General features: G+C 38.8%; 1 protein-coding gene across 1 annotated transcript in view; it reads right to left on the bottom strand.

The window, feature by feature from the left end:
* Positions 1–23,623, bottom strand: part of tbkbp1 (TBK1 binding protein 1) — a 79,779-nt gene that overhangs the window by 36,432 nt on the left and 19,724 nt on the right. The window contains exon 2 of the mRNA XM_057825672.1: positions 10,250–10,492. Coding sequence (XP_057681655.1) covers positions 10,250–10,483 — 234 coding nt within the window. The 5' untranslated portion in view covers positions 10,484–10,492. The remainder of the gene's footprint in view (positions 1–10,249; positions 10,493–23,623) is intronic.

The following is a 23,623-nucleotide window of genomic DNA, read 5'->3' on the forward strand; positions in this document are numbered from 1 at the left end:
AACTTTTTTAACAAATAAAAAACTGAAAAGTGGGGCGTGCAATATTATTCGGCCCCTTTACTTTCAGTGCAGCAAACTCACTCCAAAAGTTCAGTGAGGATCTCTGAATGATCCAGTGTTGACCTAAATGACCGATGATGATAAATAGAATCCACCTGTGTGTAATCAAGTCTCCGTATAAATGCACCTGCTCTGTGATAGTCTCAGGGTTCTGTTTAAAGTGCAGAGAGCATTATGAAAACCAAGGAACACACTAGGCAGGTCCGAGATACTGTTGTGGAGAAGTTTAAAGCCGGATTTGGATACAAAAAGATTTCCCAAGCTTTAAACATCTCAAGGAGCACTGTGCAAGCCATCATATTGAAATGGAAGGAGCATCAGACCACTGCAAATCTACCAAGACCCGGCCGTCCTTCCAAACTTTCTTCTCAAACAAGGAGAAAACTGATCAGAGATGCAGCCAAGAGGCCCATGATCACTCTGGATGAACTGCAGAGATCTACAGCTGAGGTGGGAGAGTCTGTCCATAGGACAACAATCAGTCGTACACTGCACAAATCTGGCCTTTATGGAAGAGTGGCAAGAAGAAAGCCATTTCTCAAAGATATCCATAAAAAGTCTCGTTTAAAGTTTGCCACAAGCCACCTGGGAGACACACCAAACATGTGGAAGAAGGTGCTCTGGTCAGATGAAACCAAAATTGAACTTTTTGGCCACAATGCAAAACGATATGTTTGGCGTAAAACACAGCTCATCACACTGAACACACCATCCCCACTGTCAAACATGGTGGTGGCAGCATCATGGTTTGGGCCTGCTTTTCTTCAGCAGGGACAGGGAAGATGGTTAAAATTTACGGGAAGATGGATGCAGCCAAATACAGGAACATTCTGGAAGAAAACCTGTTGGTATCTGCACAAGACCTGAGACTGGGACGGAGATTTATCTTCCAACAGGACAATGATCCAAAACATAAAGCCAAATCTACAATGGAATGGTTCAAAAATAAACGTATCCAGGTGTTAGAATGGCCAAGTCATAGTCCAGATCTGAATCCAATCGAGAATCTGTGGAAAGAGCTGAAGACTGCTGTTCACAAACACTCTCCATCCAACCTCACTGAGCTCGAGCTGTTTTGCAAGGAAGAATGGGCAAGAATGTCAGTCTCTCCATGTGCAAAACTGATAGAAACATACTCCCAGCGACTTGCAGCTGTAATTGGAGCAAAAGGTGGCGCTACAAAGTATTAACGCAAGGGGGCCGAATAATATTGCACACCCCACTTTTCAGTTTTTTATTTGTTAAAAAAGTTTAAATTATCCAATAAATTTTGTTCCACTTCACGATTGTGTCCCACTTGTTGTTGATTCTTGACAAAAAATTAAAATTTTATATCTTTGTTTGAAGCCTGAAATGTGGCGAAAGGTTGCAAGGTTCAAGGGGGCTGAATACTTTTGCCAGGCACTGTATAAATATTGTGGGAAGCGACGTGGGGGAATGACAGGAGTTGATCTTTTTCTTAATACCCTGTAGTGTACCCAACGCAGAGAAGATATAGCATTTGCAGCCACCACACACAGTCATGGTTGCACCACTTCCCATCATGCGTTTGGGCAGAACAGTTAAGTCGCTACAGTATCATTTACTGAAAGCTCAACATATACACTAGTAAATACACTAATTTTTTTGTTTTTTTCGGTGAAATTGTTTGGCATATTGTCCTATGAGAAAATGTTTCTAATCAATTTGAATTTATTATACCGTATTGGCCCGAATATAAGACTGTGTTGTTTGCATTGAAATTAGATTGAAAAAGAGGGGGTCGTTTTATATTCGCAGTCTAAATGGTAAATGGTGTTATACTTATATAGCGCTTTTCCAACTTTCAAGGCGCTTTACACTACATCACCATCTACCTACTGGTGACGCAGCACCAATGTGGGGTACTAAGCAATATGGGATACTTAGGCGAGTTCATCAGGGGAGAGAACTGAACCCACAACCTCTGAGTTCGGGGACAACTACTCTGCCACTGAGCCACGCCATCCCCGCGATGGCGATGTAGACGTTATACCCATTCACGATGCTAGATGGCGCCAGATATCATTGAAGCGATGTCCTGTCACGATAGATCTCAGCTACTCTCAAGTTTACCCAGTTTGCATTATTTTATTGCAATGTTTTTCCTTATTCAGATTTGTTTCAAGACTACAGTTACATTTAGACTCCACTTTGATGGTTAATGTAGTTATTGCAATTTTGTTGTTTTATCACAATAGATTGGTTTATCTACATTTCAAAAACAAAAAGCCATTCATTTACGAATGTGATTAGTGCTGCAGCGATTAATCGATTAACTATAGTATTCGATTAGAAAAAAAGATTCGAATTAAAATTTTGCTTCTTCGAGTATTCGTTCAATTAAAGTGGCCTTGTAATGCTGTGTTTTGAAAGTGTTTGCATTTAGCTTTGTTGATTTGGGTGGATCCACTGCCCTCTAGTCTGCCTCATTTCACATGGCTGAATCCAGCTGCTCCCTGTTAAGACCAACCTGAGTTTTTGTTTGCGCTAACGTTTTTTTTTTTTTTTTACGCATTCATATTTTAATTTATAGGTATATTTAGCCATTTTTGTGGGAATATGTGTCTGAACCATTTTTAAGAGCATTGTAAAAAAAAAAAAAAAGTTAGCATTTTATAGCATTTAAGCTAGCGGACTTTTACTATGTAACTTATCCAATTGTTTTTTTTGTTGTACATACAGTAGGGAGAACAAGTATTTGATACACTGCCAATGGGAAAATCCATTGGCAGTGTATCAAATACTTGTTCTCCCCACTGTAGATCCTCATTTATTTATTTTTTTTATACTGTTTCAGGTATCCCCCAGGTATTATCCAATTACTCGATTATTCGAACTAAATATTAATCGATTAATCGACTACTAAAATAATCGATAGCTGCAGCCCTAAATGTGATTGCACTTTCGTTTACATATTTAAATGTTCAGATATTAAGATTTGAATGAGGCAAAATAACATGCTTTTTCTCTCAAATATATTGTTATAATCATTTGTTTCGGATGTACTGTAATTATTTTCTGTATAAAAATTGGTGTTCAAAAAGTCTTTTTTTCAAACTTGAGTCTTGAAAAAGAGGGGATTGTCATATAATCAGGGCCGTCTTATATTCGGGCCAATACGGTAATTTATTGATTACTTTTGATGATATTGATTTTATTAGATGTTATTTTTTGGTATTAAATGGTAAAAAATGTACCCTGATTTTATGGATCTTTAAACTGATGCACAAAACTTATTATTATTACTATTACATTTAATTTATGTTGCGCTTTTTTGGGCACTCAAAGACGCTTCACATAAGGAAACTTATTTTCTAAAACCAGTGCTCTTTTTTTTCCTGTTCAGAAACGAGTTCAATTCAGTAAATGTTATTCATCATGAAATAATAATTATTCTTTCATTCGTTCATCTTCTGAACAGCATATCCTCACGAGGATTGCGGGGGTGCTGGAGCCTATCCCAGCTAACAATGGACAGCGTGCACCCTGAACTGGTTGCCAGGCAGTATTAATTAGTAGGGTTGTTCCGATCATGTTTTTTTGCTCCCGATCGTTTTAGTTTCAGTATCTGCCGATCCCGATATTTCCCGATCCGATTGCTTTTTTTTGGTCCCGATTCAATTCCAATCATTCCCGATAATTTTTCCCGATCATATACATTTTGGCAATGCATTAAGAAAAAAATGAATAAAACTCAGGACGAATATATACATTCAACATACAGTACATAAGTACTGTATTTGTTTATTATGACAATAAATCCTCAAGATGGCATTTACATTATTAACATTCTTTCTGTGAGAGGGATCCACGGATAGAAAGACTTGTAATTCTTAAAGGATAAATGTGACTTTGTATATTGTGACTAAATATTGCCATCTAGTGTATTTGTTGAGCTTTCAGTAAATGATACTGTAGCCATTTAACTTCTGCCCAAATGCATGATGGGAAGTGCAACCATGACTGTGCGTCATCGTACCAACTGATATATCTTCTCTGCGTTGGGAAATAACATAGGGTGTGAAGAAAAAGATCAGCTACTACCTTTCTTCACCACATTACTTCCCACGACCATTCTAATCGTTGGGAGAGGGATTGTAAGGCTTTAGCCAGTTAAAAAAAGTCGCCAAAGGCTGCCAAAATTCTCTCTACTCATTTTACGCTGCCTTTTAGCTCTATATACTGTATGGGTAAAATAGCGCCATTATAGATTGAACGCGACAATGCGTGAGTGGGTCGTGCAGCGCATGCATTAATTGCGTTAAATATGATAAATGTAATAAATTTGAATTCTCGCCGCGATAAATTTGATAACCCTACCTTAAGCTTAAACTAAAGACTCTGGAAGAGTGTAACACATTATGTCTGTAACGTTAAATACAATTAGAAAACGATTTAATTAAAAATATATATATATATATTAAAAAAAGGCATGTCCGATATTTTTTTGCCGATTCCGATACTTTGAAAATGACGTGATCGGACCCGATCGATCGGGACATCTCTATTAATTTGTCATAGTTATTAACTTATTTTTTCCTTTCTAGTCTGAATTACGTTCATGACATTTCTCATCTTTTCTGAAAAATTGATATATTTGGCCAATGTTTGGCGTTACTCCACTACTGCATGAAAGTAATTTATTTCTGGCTACAACTTGATTGGCCGGTTGTGTTGAGAAAGGGCAGCAAATGGTCATATTTCACTGCCATTGACAGCGATAGACATTTGCTTGTGAATGATAGCAGCCAGTTAAAATGGATTTGACGTCTATTATAAGCCAACGAGTTAATAAACCTAAAATGACGACTCCTCCAGACGTCGTCCACTGAATTTTAGATCTACTTCTCTTCCTTTTATTGGAGTGGTGGAATTCTTCATTGCTGGCGTGCAGCAATTCCAGGGAGGCAACTGCGAGAGCAGGCGTAATGGATTAGCGTGGGATGGTGGGAGTGAGAGAAGAAGGCAAAGAAAACACTAAAAGTAAAAGGATAGGAGGAAGGCCCGCCTTCGCACCCGTGTCCCACTTGGACCAGGATGCAACAAACAACAACAAACAAACAAAGACTCCGCTCGTGTTTTTCCCAGGAAGTCAACGATTAGGACACATCGGTTTGCGAGTGCGTCTTAGGCCACGGAGCACACGTAATAGATTGAGATGGCGTTGCTATGGCAACCACCTACATGGAAAAAGGGGCTCACTTACCGCTGCACATCAGCAGGGGGTGAAACAGAGAAAGCCGACCCCCGGTTGAGCCGAGCTCTGTCCGGGGTGCTGAAGTTGCAACGTTTCTTGGGGAGTCGAATGCATTACAATAGGGCTAATTCACAGCACACCACAGTTTATTTTAGGCATTCTGCGAAGAATATGGTTGATGCTAAATAGATCATTTTAGCACATGCAATTTATCAAACCAAGCACAGAGGTAACCACTGAGTAACAAGAGTGGGGTAACTCCATTTTTCCACTTTTAATTCAAGTGCAGAAATTGAGAAAAGGGCATTTTCAGCTCAGTACAGTTCTCAAAATCCATGAACATCATTGACCATTTTAATGAAATATTGATAGATAAAAATGACTGGAATTTTCGCAAAGCGCAGGAAATTCTTTGAATGACCCCCATAATTTTCCCATTCGCCTGTAAATGTGGGGTTTGTTTGTATCTAGTCCTTCCATTTTTGACCAAATCGCATAATTTACACATCCAAAATTTCCATGACGGTAATGGGTATAAACATTGTATACAGAATTTGCCAAAAATGTACGGTTCCCCCAAAATTCACCAAAAACTGCCCTATTCATTTCTAATGGGATGCCATTGACAGCGATGTACTGTACAGTGAGACAAATAAGTATTTAGTCAACCACCAAGTTCTTTCACTTGAAAATATTAGAGAGGCCTGTAACTGTCAACATGGGTAAACTTCAACCATGAGAGACAGAATGTGGAAAAACAAACAGAAAATCACATTGTTTGATTTTTAAAGAATTTATTTGCAAATCATGGTGGAAAATAAGTTCATAAGTTCATCTCAATACTTTGTTATGTACCCTTTGTTGGCAATAACGGAGGCCAAATGTTTTCCGTAACTCTTCACAAGCTTTTCACACACTGTTGCTGGTGTTTTGGCCCATTCCTCCATGCAGTTCTCCTCTAGAGCAGTGATGTTTTGGGGCTGTTGTTGGGCACCACAGACTTTAAACTCCCTCCACAGATTTTCTATGGGGTTGAGACCTGGAGACTGGCTAGGCCACTCCAGGACCTTGAAATGCTTCTTACGAAGCCACTCCTTTGTTGCCCTGGCTGTGTGTTTGGGATCATTGTCATGCTGAAAGACCCAGCCATGTCTCATCTTCAATGCCCTTGCTGATGAAAGGAGATTTTCACTCAAAATCTCTCGATACATTTACACAGATTCCTTTGCACAGATCAGTCGTCCTGGTCCCTTTGCAGAAAAACAGCCCCAAAGCATGATGTTTCCACCCCCATGCTTCACAGTGGGTATGGTGTTTTTCGGATGCAATTCAGCATTCTTTCTCCTCCAAACACGAGAACCTGTGTTTTTACCAGAAAGTTCTATTTTGGTTTCATATGACCATAACACATTCTCCAAGTCCTCTTCTGGATCATCCAAATGCTCTCTAGCGAACTGCAGACGGGCCTGGACATGTACTTTCTTCAGCAGGGGGACATGTCTGGCAGTGCAGGATTTGAGTCCCTGGCGGCGCATTGGGTTACTGATAGTAGCCTTTGTTACTGTGGTCCCAGCACTCTGTAGGTCATTCACTAGGACCCCCCGTGTGGTTCTGGGATTTTTGCTCACCGTTCTTGATATCATTTTGATGCCACGGGGTGAGATCTTGCATGGAGCCTCAGCTCGAGGGAGATTATCAGTGGTCTTGTATGTCTTCCATTTTCTAATAATTGCTTCCACAGTTGATTTCTTTACACCAAGCGTTTTACCTTTTGCAGAGTCAGTCTTCCCAGCCTGATGCAGGTCTACAATTTTGTCTCTGGTGTCCTTCGACAGCTCTTCGGTCTTGGCCATAGTGGAGTTTAGAGTGTAACTGAGTTTGTGGACAGGTGTTTTTTATACCGATAATGAGTTAAAACAGGTGCCATTAATACAGGTAATGAGTGGAGCCTCATTAGACCTCGGTAGAAGAAGTTAGACCTCTTTGACAGCCAGAAATCTTGCTTGTTTGTAGGTGACCAAATCCTTATTTTCCACTCTAATTTGGAAATAAATTCTTTAAAAATCAAACAATTTGATTTTCTGTTTTTTTTTTCCACATTCTGTCTCTCATGGTCGAGGTTTACCCATGTTGACAATTACAGGCCTCTCTAATCTTTTCAAGTAGGGGAACTTGCACAATTGGTGGTTGACTAAATACTTATTTGCCCCACTGTATGTCCAAATTTCCCATTCATTTTCAATGGCAGGAAAACAGGTCATTGTCATTTTTGACCATTTACCATGAGAGCCCATTAACATTAAACTGGCGCTCAAGTAAGTAGATCCCATTGACCACCATGCACGTCCATGCCATTGACGGCCATGTACGTCCAAATTTCCCTATTCATTTTCCCAATCATTTTCAAAACCCTGTGTGGACGATATTTTTGACCCAAAACTTACCATTACAGCCCATTGACATTCAACTTTCATTTAATTTTTTCATTTCACTGACATTCAAGAAACAAAATGTCCCCAAATCAACAGTTATTGACCTGATCGATCTGTATCTACCACACCAAAATCATGTTGTAATTTCTCCAGAAATAGCAGTTTCTAGTATCAGGAAACATTTCTAAATCCAGTGCTTTTTTTTTTCTTTTGTGGCCTGAATTAAGTTCCGTAACTGTTATTTCTCATCTTTCATCAAATATTGATAGATTTGAAGGATGTTTGCACTTAAACCACTATTGCATCAAACTTCCTTTCTACACCCAGTTTTGTTTCTAACCAACTCAGTCATTTTCACAGGCAGAATTTCCCATGTTTTTTTCACATTCAAATATATTTTCCTTAGGCTGAACAAGAGTTGTGATGAGTCACAATGATGTCCTCCATCTGCTCTGAGTCACGCGGCGACCTCTCGGCTTGTTTTTGTTTGTAAATCAGGTTTTGTTCGCCTCCGAGTCGAGAGAGCGTGATGGGTCGCTCGCATGAAAACTATCTGAGAGATTTATTCCCTGCGGTGACTACCAGAAAGCTCAAGAGGTGGCAAAAGTACTCAGTATTCAACCCTTTATAGGCCACACATTTAGCTCATTGGCTAATAAAGGTTCTGAGAAGCCTATAAAACTTGAAAATTTCTCAGTACACAAATCAGACAAAAGTTTTGTTCATTATATGGGGCTATGCCTCACTACTTGTCCTACATTTTTTGACCAAATCACATAATTTACACATAAAAAAATTCTAGGTTGGTAAGGGGTGTAAAAGTTGTACACAGAATATGGCAAAAACCTACGGTTCCCCCAAAATTCGCGAAAAACTTCCCCTTTCATTTCTAATGCGATTCCATTGACAGCCATGTATGTCTAAATTTCCCATTCATTTTCTATGGCAGGAAAACATACGTTCTTGATGTTTTTGACCATTTACCATTACAGCCCATCGACATTCAACCGGCACCCAAGTAAGTCAATGCGGTTACCAGCCATGAACGTCCATGCCATTGGCGGCCATGTACGTCCAAATTTCCCATTCATTTCCAATGGCTTTTACATTGCATTGACGCCCATGTACACAGATGTTAATGAGGGCTGTGCACGTCCATGCCATTGATGGCCATGTATGTCGACTCTATTGATGCCAATGTACTTGGATTCCATTGACGTACAGTACATGTAATTCAATGCCATTGATGGCTTTGTTCATCCAAATTTCCCATTCATTTTCAATGGTAAAAAAAACTGTGTGCCCAAATCAACAGTAAGTGACCTGATATCAACAGGACATGTCCCCCAAATGGCCCCAAATCAATAGGAAGTGACCCGATATCAACAGGTAGTGTCGCCGAAATGTCCCCAAATCTACAGGAAGCGACCCGATATCAATAGGACGTGTCCCCAAATCAACAGGTAGTGACCCGACATCAACAGGACGAGTCCCTGAAATGTCCCAGATCAACAGGGAGTGACCTCATAGATCTGTATCTACCACAGCAAAGCCCGATCTGAATTTCTCCAGAATTTGCCGTTTCTAATTCAAATTTTAAAAAGTACAGTTTATTGCCATTTTTTTATCTTGTGGGCAAAGCATTGATATAAGTTAGGGCTGTCAAACGATTAAAATTTTTAATCGAGTTAATCACAGCTTAAAAATTCATTAATCGCAATTCAAACCTTCGATAAAATATGACATCTTTTTCTGTAAATTATTGTTGGAATGGAAAGATAAGACACAAGACGGATATATACATTCAACATACTGTAAATAAGTACTGTATTTGTTTATTATAACAATAAATCCACAAGATGGCATTAACATTATTAACATTCTGTTAAAGCCATCCATGGATAGAAAGACTTGTAGTCCTTAAAAGATAAATGTTAGCACAAGTTATAGAAATTTTATATTACAACTCCTCTTAATGTTTTCGTTTTAATAAAATTTGTAAAATTTTCAATCCAAAAATAAACTAGTAGCTCGCCATTGTTGATGTCAATAATTACACAATGCTCATGGTACTGAAACCCATAAAATCAGTCGCACCCAAGCGCCAGCAGAGGGCGACAAAACACCAAAAAACACAAGTAACAAGTGGACATGACACTGTGCTGTCATTTTAATCTGTTTGAGAGGGGCATGTGCGTTAAATGCGTCAAATATTTTAATGTGATTAATTAAAAAAATTAATTACCACCCGTTAACGCGATAATTTTGACAGCCCTAATATATGTATATATATACACACATAGTTTGAATAATGCTACTATTAATGTCCATAGGGGGAATTTAAAAAAACTATATATGTGTGGATAGGTCTGATGCAATGCAAAGTGAAAAAATATTCATAAATGACTTAGTTATCACACTTCAAAGGAAAACCATACTTTGGACAAAATCACAAGAATTTAGTCAAAATAAAATAACGCCCACGGGTTTTCGATTAGTTGTTGCAGCCTTACTGGCAGCGAATGAGTAGAATGTTCACCTTGATCTCGTACAGCTTGAGCTTCCTCTTAATGCTGCTGTTCTCTCGTTCCAGACCACCCAACCTGCTCTTGATGTCCTGGTAGGCGGCAATCAATGCGAAGTGCGACGCCGAGTACACATCGTCCGTGGGGAGGGGTGGCGAGCGCCACCCCACGCCGCCGCAGCCGTCCTCCTTCAGGCCGTCGCTGGACCCGCCCAGCAGGCCCAGCTCGCCGCCGAACAGAGACTGCATGGCCTCAACCTGAAGAGACACGCGCTCATCAAATATGAAACATTTTGCTTTCAAGGTAGGTGCAAGCACATCTTAGGGCGGGGTAAGATTTTTTTGGCAGGACATGATGGACTCTTGACCCTCATAAAACCATCCCTTGCAATAGGTAGGGCTTCCTCTAGTGCACGGGTGTCAAACTTATATTTGTCACAGGCCACATTGTCGTTATGTCTTCTTTCGGAGGGTCGTTATGTCTATCAATTAGCGCGGCAACGATGAATTGGCTAATTGATGATCCAATCGACAACGATTTCGATAGTCGATGAATCATTTGGAAACTTTGTGGAGATAAAAATTGCCAAAATCTTCTATTTTGAGCCTGTCATTAACAAATTAGATGAGATTAGATTAGAAATTCCTTTTATTTGATTTTTTTGAATAGCGTTTCTTCGGCGCGCTGCACAGCCCAAACCGTCACCGTTCGAATATCAAAATGACGGAACACAGGGAATTTTTCGAAAGACCCTCCAAAAATTTCCGTTTGCCTGTAAACGCAGGTTTTTGGAAGATTTTTTTTTTTTAAACATTACTTATCCTCCAGTTTTCGCCCAAACCACATAAGTTACACATAAAAAATTCTAGGACGATAAGGGGCATAAAAGTTGTATACAGAATTTGCCAAAAACTTAGTTCACCAAAATTTTCCAATAACTGCCCCATTCATTTCTAATGGGATAGCATTGACAGCCATGTACGTCCAAATTTCCTATTCGTTTCAATGGAAGGAAGTCATAGATCCTTGTGATTTTTGCCCATTTACCATGGCAGTCCATTGACATCCAGCTGGCCCCCAAGTAAGTTAATGCCATTGAAAGCCATGCAGGTCTTTGCCATTGACGGCCATCCATGTCCAAATTTCCCATTCATTTTCAATGGCAGAAGAACCTGTGTGGTTGTGACCAAAAACAGCCCATTGACTTTCAACTGCCATGCAACAGGACGTGTCTCAGAAATGTCCCCAAATCATCAGGAAGTGAACTGATAGATCTGTACTGTATCTACCACATTAAAGCCCCATTGTAATTTCTCCAGAAAATTGCAGTTTCTATTATTCTATATACTGTTAATATATTTTGCTTTTTTTTTAAAGGACAAAGAGTGAATGTTTGTTTTAATGTATTTTTTTTCCTTTTTGATTTCTGATTAAAAAATAGGAGCAAACGGTAAATATTTTTTCCCCGATATTTGTATTATTTTTCAAAAAATGAGACAAAAACTGAAAATTCAAAACATCATGACCACAAGAAGGTCATATTTCGCAACCCAATTGAATAAAAAACAAAAATAATGAATAATCTTATATACATTCACACACACATTCACACAGCTTGCAAACAAAAAAATGAAAAATACTTATTTATATAGATGTCATTACATTCCCAGATTTCTTTAGAATGTCAATACAATATACATATACAGTAGTATATGTACAATAAGTATTTAATCAACCACTAATTGTGCAAGTTCTCCCACTTAAACATATTAGAGAGGCCTGTAATTGTCAACATGAGTAAACCTCAGCCATGAGAGACAGAATGTGGAAAAAAACAAAAATCACATTTTTTGATTTTTAAAAAATTTATTTGCAAATCAAGGTGGAAAATAAGCATTTGGTCAATACCAAAAGTTCATCTCAATACTTTGTTATGTTTGTTGGCAATAATGGAGGCCAAACGTTTTCTGTAACTCTTCACAAGCTTTTCCACACACTGTTGCTGGTATTTTGGCCCATTCCTCCATGCAGATCTCCTCTAGAGCGGTGATGTTTTGGGGCTGTTGTTGGGCAACACGGACTTTCAACTTCCTCCACAGATTTTCTATGGGGTTGAGATCTGGAGACTGGCTAGGCCACTCCAGGACCTTGAAATGCTTCTTACGAAGTCACTCTTTTGTTGCCCTGGCTGTGTGTTTGGGATCATTGTCATGCTGAAATACCCAGCCACGTCTCATCTTCAATGCCCTTGCTGATGGAAGGAGATTTTCACTCAAAATCTCTCGATACATGGCCCCATTCATTCTTTCCTTTACACAGATCAGTCGTCCTGGTCCCTTTGCAGAAAAACAGCCCCAAAGCATGACGTTTCCACCCCCATACTTCACAGTGTGTATGGTGTTCTTCGGATGCAATTCAGTATTCTTTCTCCTCCAAACATGAGAACCTGTGTTTCTACCAAAAAGTTCTATTTTGGTTTCATCTGACCATAACACATTCTCCCAGTCCTCTTCTGGATCATCCAAATGCTCTCTAGCGAACCGTAGACGGGCCTGGACGTGTACTGGCTTCAGCAGGGGGACACGTCTGGCAGTGCAGGATTTGAGTCCCTGGCGGCGCATTGTGTTACTGATAGTAGCCTTTGTTACTGTGGTCCCAGCTCTCTGTAGGTCATTCACTAGGTCCCCCTGTGTGGTTCTGGGATTTTTGCTCACCGTTCTTATCATTTTGACGCCACGACGTGAGATCTTGCATGGAGCCCCAGATCGAGGGAGATTATCAGTGGTCTTGTATGTCTTCCATTTTCTAATAATTGCTCCCACAGTTGATTTCTTTACAAGCGTTTTACCGATTGCAGATTCAGTCTTCCCAGCCTGGTGCAGGTCTATAATTTTGTCTCTGGTGTCCTTTGACAGCTCTTTGGTCGTTGCCATAGTGGAGTTTGGAGTGTGACTGACTGAGGTTGTGGACAGGTGTCTTTTATACCAATAATGAGTTAAAACAGGTGCCATTAATACAGGTAACGAGTGGAGCCTCGTTAGACCTCGTTAGAAGAAGTTAGACTTCTTTGACAGCCAGAAATCTTCCTTGTTTGTAGGTGACCAAGTACTTATTTTCCACTCTAATTTGGAAATCTTTACAAATCAAACAATGTGATTTTTTGTTTTTTTTCCCCACATTCCGTCTCTCATGGTTGAGGTTTACCCATGTTGACAATTACAGGCCTCTCTAATCTTTTCAAGTCGGAAAACTTGCACAATTGATGGTTGACTAAATACTTATTTGCCCCACTGTAAGTAGATTGTAGAATTTTGACAGTAGACCATTTCTTAGTTGCTTGAGCGTTATTTCCTCGATCTGCGATAGATTAAGAGAATGTGTGACATCTCCAATGTTTGTGTAAATGAAATTCCTTACTTGCAAATATTTGAAAAAATGTCTTGAGGGAATTTGATATTTGTCACAAAGAGAGTTAAATCTAAGCTATGTTCCATTTTCATACAAGTCCCTAACTGTTTCGATACCCTTGATTTTCCATAATTTAAAACCTCCATCCATTCTCCCAGGTGGAAAATTATCATTATTCTGGAAAGGAGAAAAATAAGATAGTCAGCTATCAATGAGATTGTGTGCCTTTTGCCAGTTCACTAAAGTATTATTTAATAAGGGATTTTTTTGTGCCCTTTTTACATTTTGCTTTTTTTTGCGGAATATAGATAACTGTGGATTGGTATGTTTGATATTGTTTGCTGTTCAATCTTTACCCGGGGGGGGAGGAGAGTCTATGTTAAAGTTGTGGGTAGTGGGTAGTAGTGGGTAAGGTTTGGGAGTTGCAAGCCTGCACTTTCATAAGGCAAGTAGAGTACGTAATTTGAATCGAAGTGTCGTTTTTCTCATATCCCAGATAAAATTTCGAAATAACTTATTCATATTGTCGAAAAAAATCTGTGGTAATGGCAGAGGAATTGTTTGGAAATAATATAAAAACTTGGGTAGTATTGACATCTTTATTACATTAATCTGTCTCATCATGGAACGGTATATATTGAAAAAAAAAAATCATTGTTTTTCACATTTCCTATAATCATGAAAAATGTGACGGAATAGTAAATATTCCAAACAAATAACTGTAAATTTCCTGATTTGAAAATATTTAAATAAAAAAAAAAAAGAAAAGAAAAAAACTCCCTGGTGTCCTTTTTCTGGTGTCCTCAAGCTTTCATCGAGGAGTACAGAAATGTTATTGACATTTTATTTTGGCAAGAAACATAAAGTTGATGCACATAACTTACTTTAGCAGTCCACTCAAAATGAAAACAGAGAGCCAGAACTGGCACCAGGCCCTTAAATTTGACACCTGTGTTATAGCGGTAAGCGGGGGGGGGGGAATCAAATTTTTTTGATTGGTTGGCTGAACAGAAACACCTGTGTTGACGACATTGAATGTGGGTGGCTTTTGTTTGTCTTTTTTTCCACCGCACGCCAACTGACTGGTCGCGCAGTGCCAGTGACTTCCCGTCACTCAGCGGCGTGAGTCAGCTGCCGCCCCCAGAGCTATTTTCATCTGCTGCTTCCTCCGCCCTGATGCGGCATCAGGCCATCTGCCCCCCCTCCATCCCCCACCCCTTAGGCTAGCCTAGCGGCCAACACGTGGCGGCGGATGTGGCTAAATTCATAGTCGTTGTAAATACACACGTAAATGCTGCGTTTAGCAGGCAATCGTACGTCAGCATCGCTGTCATGTTGGATGTGGCAAAGAGGCTACAACACATCCTTTTGTGGCTAATATTAGCATTCTTGTATGCTTAAAACAGGCTGCAAACAAATAGAGAGCGGTATAGCTGGGAAATATAGCGCAACTCGAATTTTCTCAAACGAACAAACCCATCTTCTGACAAAATAGATCATTATTCATAACTAAGTAGATGCACGTTACTAAATGACTCAACAACCGTAGCATTGAGTTGTCATAAAAAGCAGGATTTTAGCATCTTGTTGAAAAAACTAAGATAAAGGTAACGAAAACAAGATTTGGGAATAAAAGGAAAAAAATTGTCAACAGAAATGAATCAAAATGATAATTAAAAGACAAAACCATAACTGACACTGTATTTTGTGTTCATAAAACTAGCTAAAATATTGAAATTAAAGACACCTTTGTTTTCATAATTCATACAAAGAAGCAATATTCTAAAGGCAAAATTAGTATTTTTCCTCACTTTTTTAGTTTTATTTTTAATTTTTTGAGAATATTCAACGTTTATTGTCACCTATTGTTATCATAAAAAGTAAACAAACCCCCCCCAAAAATCAAGAAAAAAATGTAAACACTAGTAGTAGCCGACTAAGCTAACAGGTCAGCACAAATCCTTTTTTTCCCCCAAACTAACAAACTTATACCAACACAATATATTTTAATAATCTTTTAAGATGTACATGATTAAATAAATCTACAAATGTTGCATTCTTTAGCCTTAATAACTTTTAAATTCTTCTTTCCCAGACAAATTCACTCAGCGTTAGCGTGATTCCATTGCTGCTATCTAGTGGTCTACATTGTAATTACATCCAGATTAAAGACAAAATGGTAAAATTGGATTAGCAATATTTTTTAAAGATACAGTGGGGCAAATAAGTATTTAGTCAACCATTATTTGTGCAAGTTCTCCCACTTGAAAATATTAGAGAGGCCTGTAATTGTCAACATTGGTATACCTCAACCATGAGAGACAGAATGTGATATATATAAAAAAAAAAAGAAAATCACAATGTTTGATTTTTAAAGAATTTATTTGCAAATCATGGTGGAAAATAGGTATTTGGTCAATATCAAAAGTTCATCTCAATACTTTGTTATGTACCCTTTGTTGACAATAACGGAGGCCAAACGTTTTCTGTAACTCTTCACAAGCTTTTCACACACTGTTGCTGGCATTTTGGCCCATTCCTCCATGCAGATCTCCTCTAGAGCAGTGATGTTTTGGGGCTGGACACGGATGTTCAACTCCCTCCACAGATTTTCTATGGGGTTGAGATCTCGAGACTGGCTAGGCCACTCCAGGACCTTGAAATGCTTCTTACGAGGCCACTCCTTTTTTGTCCTGGCTGTGTGTTTGGGATCATTGTCATGCTGAAAGACCCAGCCACGTCTCATTTTCAGTGCCCTTGCTGATGGAAGGAGATTTTGAGACTCAAAATCTCTCGATACATGGCCCCATTCATTCTTTCCTTTACACAGATCAGTCGTCCTGGTCCCTTTGCAGAAAAACAGCCCCAAAGCATGATGTTTCCACCCCCATGCTTCACAGTGGGTATGGTGTTCTTTGGATGCAATTCAGTATTCTTTCTCCTCCAAACACAAGAACCTGTGTTTCTACCAAAAAGTTATATTTTGGTTTCATCTGACCATAACACATTCTCCCAGTCCTCTTCCGGATCATCCAAATGCTCTCTAGCGAACCGCAGACGGGCCTGGACGTGTACTGGCTTCAGCAGGGGAACACGTCTGGCAGTGCAGGATTTAAGTCCCTGGCGGCGTATTGTGTTACTGATAGTACCCTTTGTTACTGTGGTCCAAGCTCTCTGTAGGTCATTCACTAGGTCCCCTCCGTGTGGTTCTGGGATTTTTGCTCACCGTTCTTGTTATCATTTTGACGCCACGTGGTGAGATCTTGCATGGAGCCCCAGATTGAGGGAGATTATCAGTGGTCTTGTATGTCTTCCATTTTCTAATAATTGCTCCCACAGTTGATTTCTTTACACCAAGCGTTATACCGATTGCAGATTCAGTCTTCCCAGCCTGGTGCAGGACTATAATTTTGTCTCTGGTGTCTTTCGACAGCTCTTTGGTCTTGGCCATAGTGGAGTTTGGAGTGTGACTGACTGAGTTTGTGGACAGGTGTCTTTTATACCAATAATGAGTTAAGACAGGTCCCATTAATACAGGTAACGAGTGGAGCCTCGTTAGACTTTGTTAGAAGAAGTTAGACCTCTTTGACAGTCAGAAATCTTGCTTGTTTGTAGGTGACCAAATACTTACTTTCCACTTTAATTTGGAAATAAATTCTTTAAAAATCAAACAATGTGATTTTCTGGTTTTTTTTCACACATTCTGTCTCTTATGGTTAAGGTTTACCCATGTTGACAATTACAGGCCTCTCTAATCTTTTCAAGTAGGAGAACTTGCACAAATGGTGGTTGACTAAATACTTATTTGCCCCTCTGTACATTTCAGTGGAAACTCAAACACGTGATGTAGAATCTACTCTATGTTCGATTAAAACTCTCATGAATGTATGTCGGTTTGATTTATGATAATCAGCTGAAGAAATTGAACACGTTCCCAATGCCAACTGTTTCCAAAATATATCACTGTGTGTATATTTGGCACACCGAGGCGCGAGTATCGATGCGCTAATCCAATCCAGCGGATCCATACGCAGCGCCTCTCTGACCTTATTAAGTGAATCCGTCAAATGTTGTTTCACAGCTCACAGACACACAATTGAAATGATGTCCGTTTGTCTGTTTGCAAAAGTGATTGGGTGAGGTGGACCCAATCATGGCTGAAAGAGAAAAAAGGGTCACTCCGAGCTGATTGCCAGCCAATCGGAGAACAAAAATATCTTCCCTGTTTTGACATAAATCATTCTGACAACACAGAAAAAAACTAAATTCTCACTAGTACCCTTACACACAACACTAACAAATTCCATTGAAGAAAAGAAACTCTCGTATGACCAAAAAACTTGCACACATTGATAACTAGAGTTGTTCCGATCACATATTTTTGGCACCCACATTGGAGTCCGAGTCACCTGATTTTGAGGATCTGCCGATACCGAGTACCGTTTTAATACCTCGACAACAGTGTTGATTTTGTCAACAGTGGCGATAACGAAAATATTTCGTCAACAAACTTTTTGCATGATGACGACGAGTGTTGTTAATCTTACTTTAAAAAATTAATTACCATATTGGCCCGAATATACGAGGGCCCTGATTATAAGACGCCCCCCTCTTTTTCAAGACTCAAGTTTGAAAAAAGACTTTTTGAACACCAAATTAATTTTTATACAGAAAATAATGACAGTACATCCGAAACTAATGATTTTAATCATACATGTTTATTTTTGCCTTATTCAAATCTTAATATCTGAATATTTAAATATCTAAACTAAAGTGCAATCACATTCGTAAATGAATGGCTTCTGGTTTTTGAAACGTAAATAAACCAATCTATTGTGATAAAACAACAAAATTGCAATAACTGCATTAACCATCAAAGTGAAGTCTAACTGTAACTCGTCTTGAAACAAATCTGAATAAGGAAAAACTTTGCAATAAAATAATGCAAACTGGTTGAACTTGAGAGTAGCTGAGATCTGTCATGACAGAACACCGCTTCAAGGATATCTGGCGCCATCTAGCGTCATGAATGGGTATAACGTCTAGACCGCAAATATAAGACGACCCCCTCTTTTTCAGTTTTATTTCAATGCAAAAAACACCGTCTTATATTCGGGCCAATATGGTAATTACAGTTACAAATTACTTGTCCCAAAAAGTAATTGCGTGACTGAGTTACCTGAATGTAAGAGTAATTAGTTACTTGGCAAAGTAACTGGTGATAATTTTCATGTTTTTTCTCAAAAAAAAAAAAAAGAAAAAACAGGTCACACAATGTGAAGTTTAAAGGGGTTTGGGGACAATTGGCCCTCGCCCAATTCTTTACCCTAAACTCAACTAGACACAGGGGTATTGCGGACATTGCGATAACTAGATAGTAACCTCTGCTATGTGTGGAAGTCATTTAATGTTGTGAATCAACCGAAAGTTGTTAAAATTGCTCCTGTTATTGCATTAGTTCCCTTCTGTCTATTTTGTGTAACTTTTAAAACTGTTTCATCATTTAAAGATAGATTTAAGTTAAGTTTTGCCAATTTAGGAGCATTTTAGATAAAAAGTTACTTAGGTTCGCTTGGAAGGTTCTCTACAACGGAGCCTTCCTGAGAAGTCTACTGCTTTAAGATGGCGGCTGTTTACTAACGCATCTAGTTCATTATTATACATGTTGCTAATGCCGCCGTGTCCGTCATTTGCATCTAGTTCTGTATATACAGTGGGGAGAACAAGTATTTGATACACTGCCAAAGGGTTTTCCCATTGACTGTGTATCAAATACGTGTTCTCCCCACTGTATGTGATATCTACCAAAGCATCATATGGGCGTAGTTTGTAGGCTATCGGCTACATCAGGTATTATTGGAGCCACCTAGCATAATAGCATCACGTTTGCAACGGCGTCACACTCCCTTGCCTCCTCCCCACTCCTGCTCTGCTCTCACGTCTCCGTGAGTCCGTCTTTTTCAGACTTTTCTCGCGTCAGTCAACCAACATCGTACCGCATAGTAACGCACGTCTTTCCCGCCTCAGTAACTGTAACGGCGTTGCCAAGAGGAGAAAAGTAATTAATTAGATTACTCACTACTGAAGAAAATAACGCCGTTAGTAACGCTGTTATATTCTAACGCTGTTATCAACAAAACTGATGACGACAAGACAATAACGAGCTAAAAACGTCTTTTGGTAGACTAACATAACGAGACAAACGCGTTTTCGTCTGACGAGAATGAGACGAAAATGCGCAATAGTTTCTGTTACATGTTCACAATGTGTGACATTTTATGTGTAGTTAGCCTGCATCGTTGCTGTGTCTGGTTGGGTCATTCGTGACATGCTGCGCACCCCCGCCCCCACCCGACTCACCAGTGTGTCGTCTCCAGTCTCCATGCAGTCTTGCACACATGGTAAGATTTGTTTTTCTTGGCCGGAGAGAATATAAAATGCCTTTAAAGGCAGCAAGGCCGCGGACCAAAAGTGGTATTTGCCATGTGGCAAAATGGATTTTGCCAAGTGGCATTTTTTTTTTTTTTTACTTGTGGCATTCTTTTTGCCATGTGGTTTTGCCATGTCGCTTTTTTTTTTGCCATGTGGCAAAATGGATTTTGACATGTGGCATTTTTTTTTTGCCATATGGCAAAATGGATTTTGACATGTGGCAAAATCCATTTTGGTTTGTCGCATTTTTTGGGGTGGGATTGTGGCATTTTTTGGGGGGTACATGGCAGTTTTAAAGGCCATTGACGACGATGCACGTCCAAATTTTCCATTCATTTTAAATGGCAGAAAAACATGTGTGGCTGTGATTTTTGACCATACACTTTCCATTAGAGCGCAATGATATTCAGCTGACACTCAAGTCAGGCTACGCCATTGACGGCTTTGCACGTCCAAATTTTCCATTCATTTTAAATGGCAGAAAAACCTGTGTTTGTGATTTTGGACCATACACTTACCATTACAGCGCATTGACATTCAACTGGCAACCAAGTCAGGCTATGCAATTGACGGTTAGGCACGTCCAAATTTTCCAAAATCCATTTTGCCACATACCAAAAAAAAAAAAAAAATGCCACAGGGCAAAATCCAATTTGCCACATGGCAAATACCACTTTTGGTTCCTGCACTCTCTCTTTAAAGGTCTGTGCTGAGTGATCATCACACACTAAATGTAACTTGTAGCATTGGCATTGCAGTCGCGTTAGCATTAGGGTATTGCTAATAGCAAGCGTCCTGTAAATTCTCGGAAAACTTGTTTTTTTACATGCAGTTCGTAGCATCCAGGTGGCCATAATTAATTGAATTTTACATGCAGTTCGTAGCATCCAGGTGGCCATAATTAATTGAAAATAATGTACCATTTTCCTGCTGAGTGTCTAGAATCACCAAGTTGCCATTGTCCTTGTAGACGATACAAAATGTCCTTGTCTGTCAATATTCATTTGAAATAGTTGGAAACCTTTATTTATTTTTGGAGTATATAATTTCTGAATTCTACAGACGAAAACATTTTTTGTAAACGTTGACTACGTCGAGACGAAGACAAACACATTTTGAGATGACTAAAATATGCCGAAGAAGAAAATGAAAGCGGCTTGACAAAAAAACACTTTTTTAAAAATTATTGCGACAATATCCTTGTCCATCTTATTTTGTTGCTTTGTAGTCGATTCTGGTCTTCTAAAAATGTTGAGTGGTACAAAACATACATTTTTTTGGTTTCTTTTGACAATATCCTTGTACATTTTTTTTTTTTTTTTTTTTTTTAGCTTTGTAGCTCTTAGAAAAAATCCTACCCGATATTTTTCCAGCTCATTCTGATCTTTCATGTTACGATATAAAACACAAATTGTTTTTTGTTTTTTTTTGACAATATGCTTGTCGATTTTTATTTTTTGCTTTGTAACCCTTAAACATAAAAAGACAAAATCTTAAAAACCCTCCCAGTAAAAATGAATTGGACGTGTATCGTTAACGTGTATCAATGACAGCTAATGAGTCAATACTTAATACTGAAAATAAATAAATACGTTTGAAACTTTTTCGCCTGATTTCCGAAAAACATTATAAATAAGCCTTCGCACAAAATATTCAGCCACTGAAAAAGAACTCTTACACTTATGAACTCTCAATCACACCCAAAAACATCTCAAGTACAAAAAAAATTCACACACCTAAAAAAAAAAAAAAACAACGAAACATGAGCACTATTAGCTGTGATATTTATCACATTTTACATATTTTTACATAAATTATCATGTAAAAACGTGATAAATAAAAATGTGATGAAGTATCGTCTCAAAAGAGGAAACCGTCTGCAGAATGGCTAATGCATGATAATTATCATAAATTTGTTTTTACATAATTATCAAGTTTGTACATGATTATTACACATAAAAAAAAACAACGATCATATAAAAATGTGATCCTGGTCTTTTCTGTGGGATGTGGCAGCAATATCTTTCTGTAAAATCGTCTTTACCACAAAGAAAACTCACTTTGAAGAACCCCCCCCCAACTACTGTTGTCACGATCCTAAAATTTTCAACTCGATATTGCTACTAAAAAAAAGTTCTCAATAATAATTTCCGATCGTTCATAAATAAAAAATGTTATTATTTTATGAACTCTTTCATTGCCAGTGACGGTGATAGACGTCAAATTATGTGGCTCTGAAAAACAAAATTAGAACTCTTTAAATAAGTTGTTCACTAATAGACGTCCAAATCCATTTGAAGTGGAAGTGTGGCGGCGAAATTCATCCACTGCCATCCCTCCTACTTTAAATGGATTGGACATCAAGTGCTGTCAATGGCAGCCAATGTGTTAGCGAGGTAAATGCTAAATTATACTCCCTTACGATAAAAAGTAGTGCAAAATCAAAATTGACTGGTGACCTGTGATCATGTAAATACAAATTAATGATTATTGATACTTTTGCAATCAAATAGAGTGGGATGAAAAAGTATCTTAACCTTTTTGAATTTCTCACGTTTCTGCATCAAACCACCATCAAATGTGATCTGATCTTTGTCAAAATCACACAGATGAAAAAAACAATGTCTGCTTTAACTAAAATCACCCAAACATTTATAGGTTTTCATAGTTTAATGAGGATAGCATGCAAACAATGACAGAAGAAGGAAAAATAAATAAGAGAACCATCATATTTAATATTTTGTGCCTCCCCTTTGGCAGCAATAACTTCAGTCAGACGCTTGCTGTAGCTGTAGATCAGTCTGGCACATTGATCAGGACTAAACTTGGCCCATTCTTCTCTACAAAAGTGTTGCAGTTCAGTCAGATTCCTGGGATGTCTGGCATGAATCGCTGTCACAGCATCTCAATGGGGCTCAAGTCTAGACTTTGACATGGCCAATCCAGAACGTGTATTTTGTTCTTCTGAAATAATTTGTAAGTTTAATTACTTCTGTGTTTTGGATCATTGTCTTGTTACAGCATCCATCCTCTTTTTAGCTTAAACTGTCTGACAGACGGCCTCAGGTTTTCCTGCAAAACAACCTGATAAACTTTTGAATTCATTCTTCCATTAATGGTTGCAAGTTGTCCAGGTCCTGAGGCAGCGAAACAGCTCCAAATCATGATGCTCCCTCCACCATGCTTCAAGGTGGGAATGAGGTGTTGATGTTGAAGTGAGCTGTTCCATATTTCCTCCCCACAAGACGTCGTGCGTTACTCCCAAACAATTCAACTTTGGTTTCATCAGTCCACAAAATATTTAGCCAAAACTTCTGTGGAGTGTCCAAGTGCCTTTTTGTGATCGTTAAACAAGCAAAAATGGTTTGGTTTTTTTGCCAGCAGTGTCCCATGGACACCATTCTTGGCCAATGTTTTACATATAGTTGATGTTTGCAGAGATATTGGACAGTGTGAGTGATTTCTCTAAGTCCACTTTAGGGTTCTTTTTTACCTCTCTGAGTATTCTGCACTGAACTGTTGGCGTCATCTTTGGTGGACGGCCACTC

The sequence above is a fragment of the Corythoichthys intestinalis genome, chromosome 21 (assembly GCF_030265065.1).
Source record: "Corythoichthys intestinalis isolate RoL2023-P3 chromosome 21, ASM3026506v1, whole genome shotgun sequence".
NCBI classification, from domain to species: domain Eukaryota; kingdom Metazoa; phylum Chordata; class Actinopteri; order Syngnathiformes; family Syngnathidae; genus Corythoichthys; species Corythoichthys intestinalis.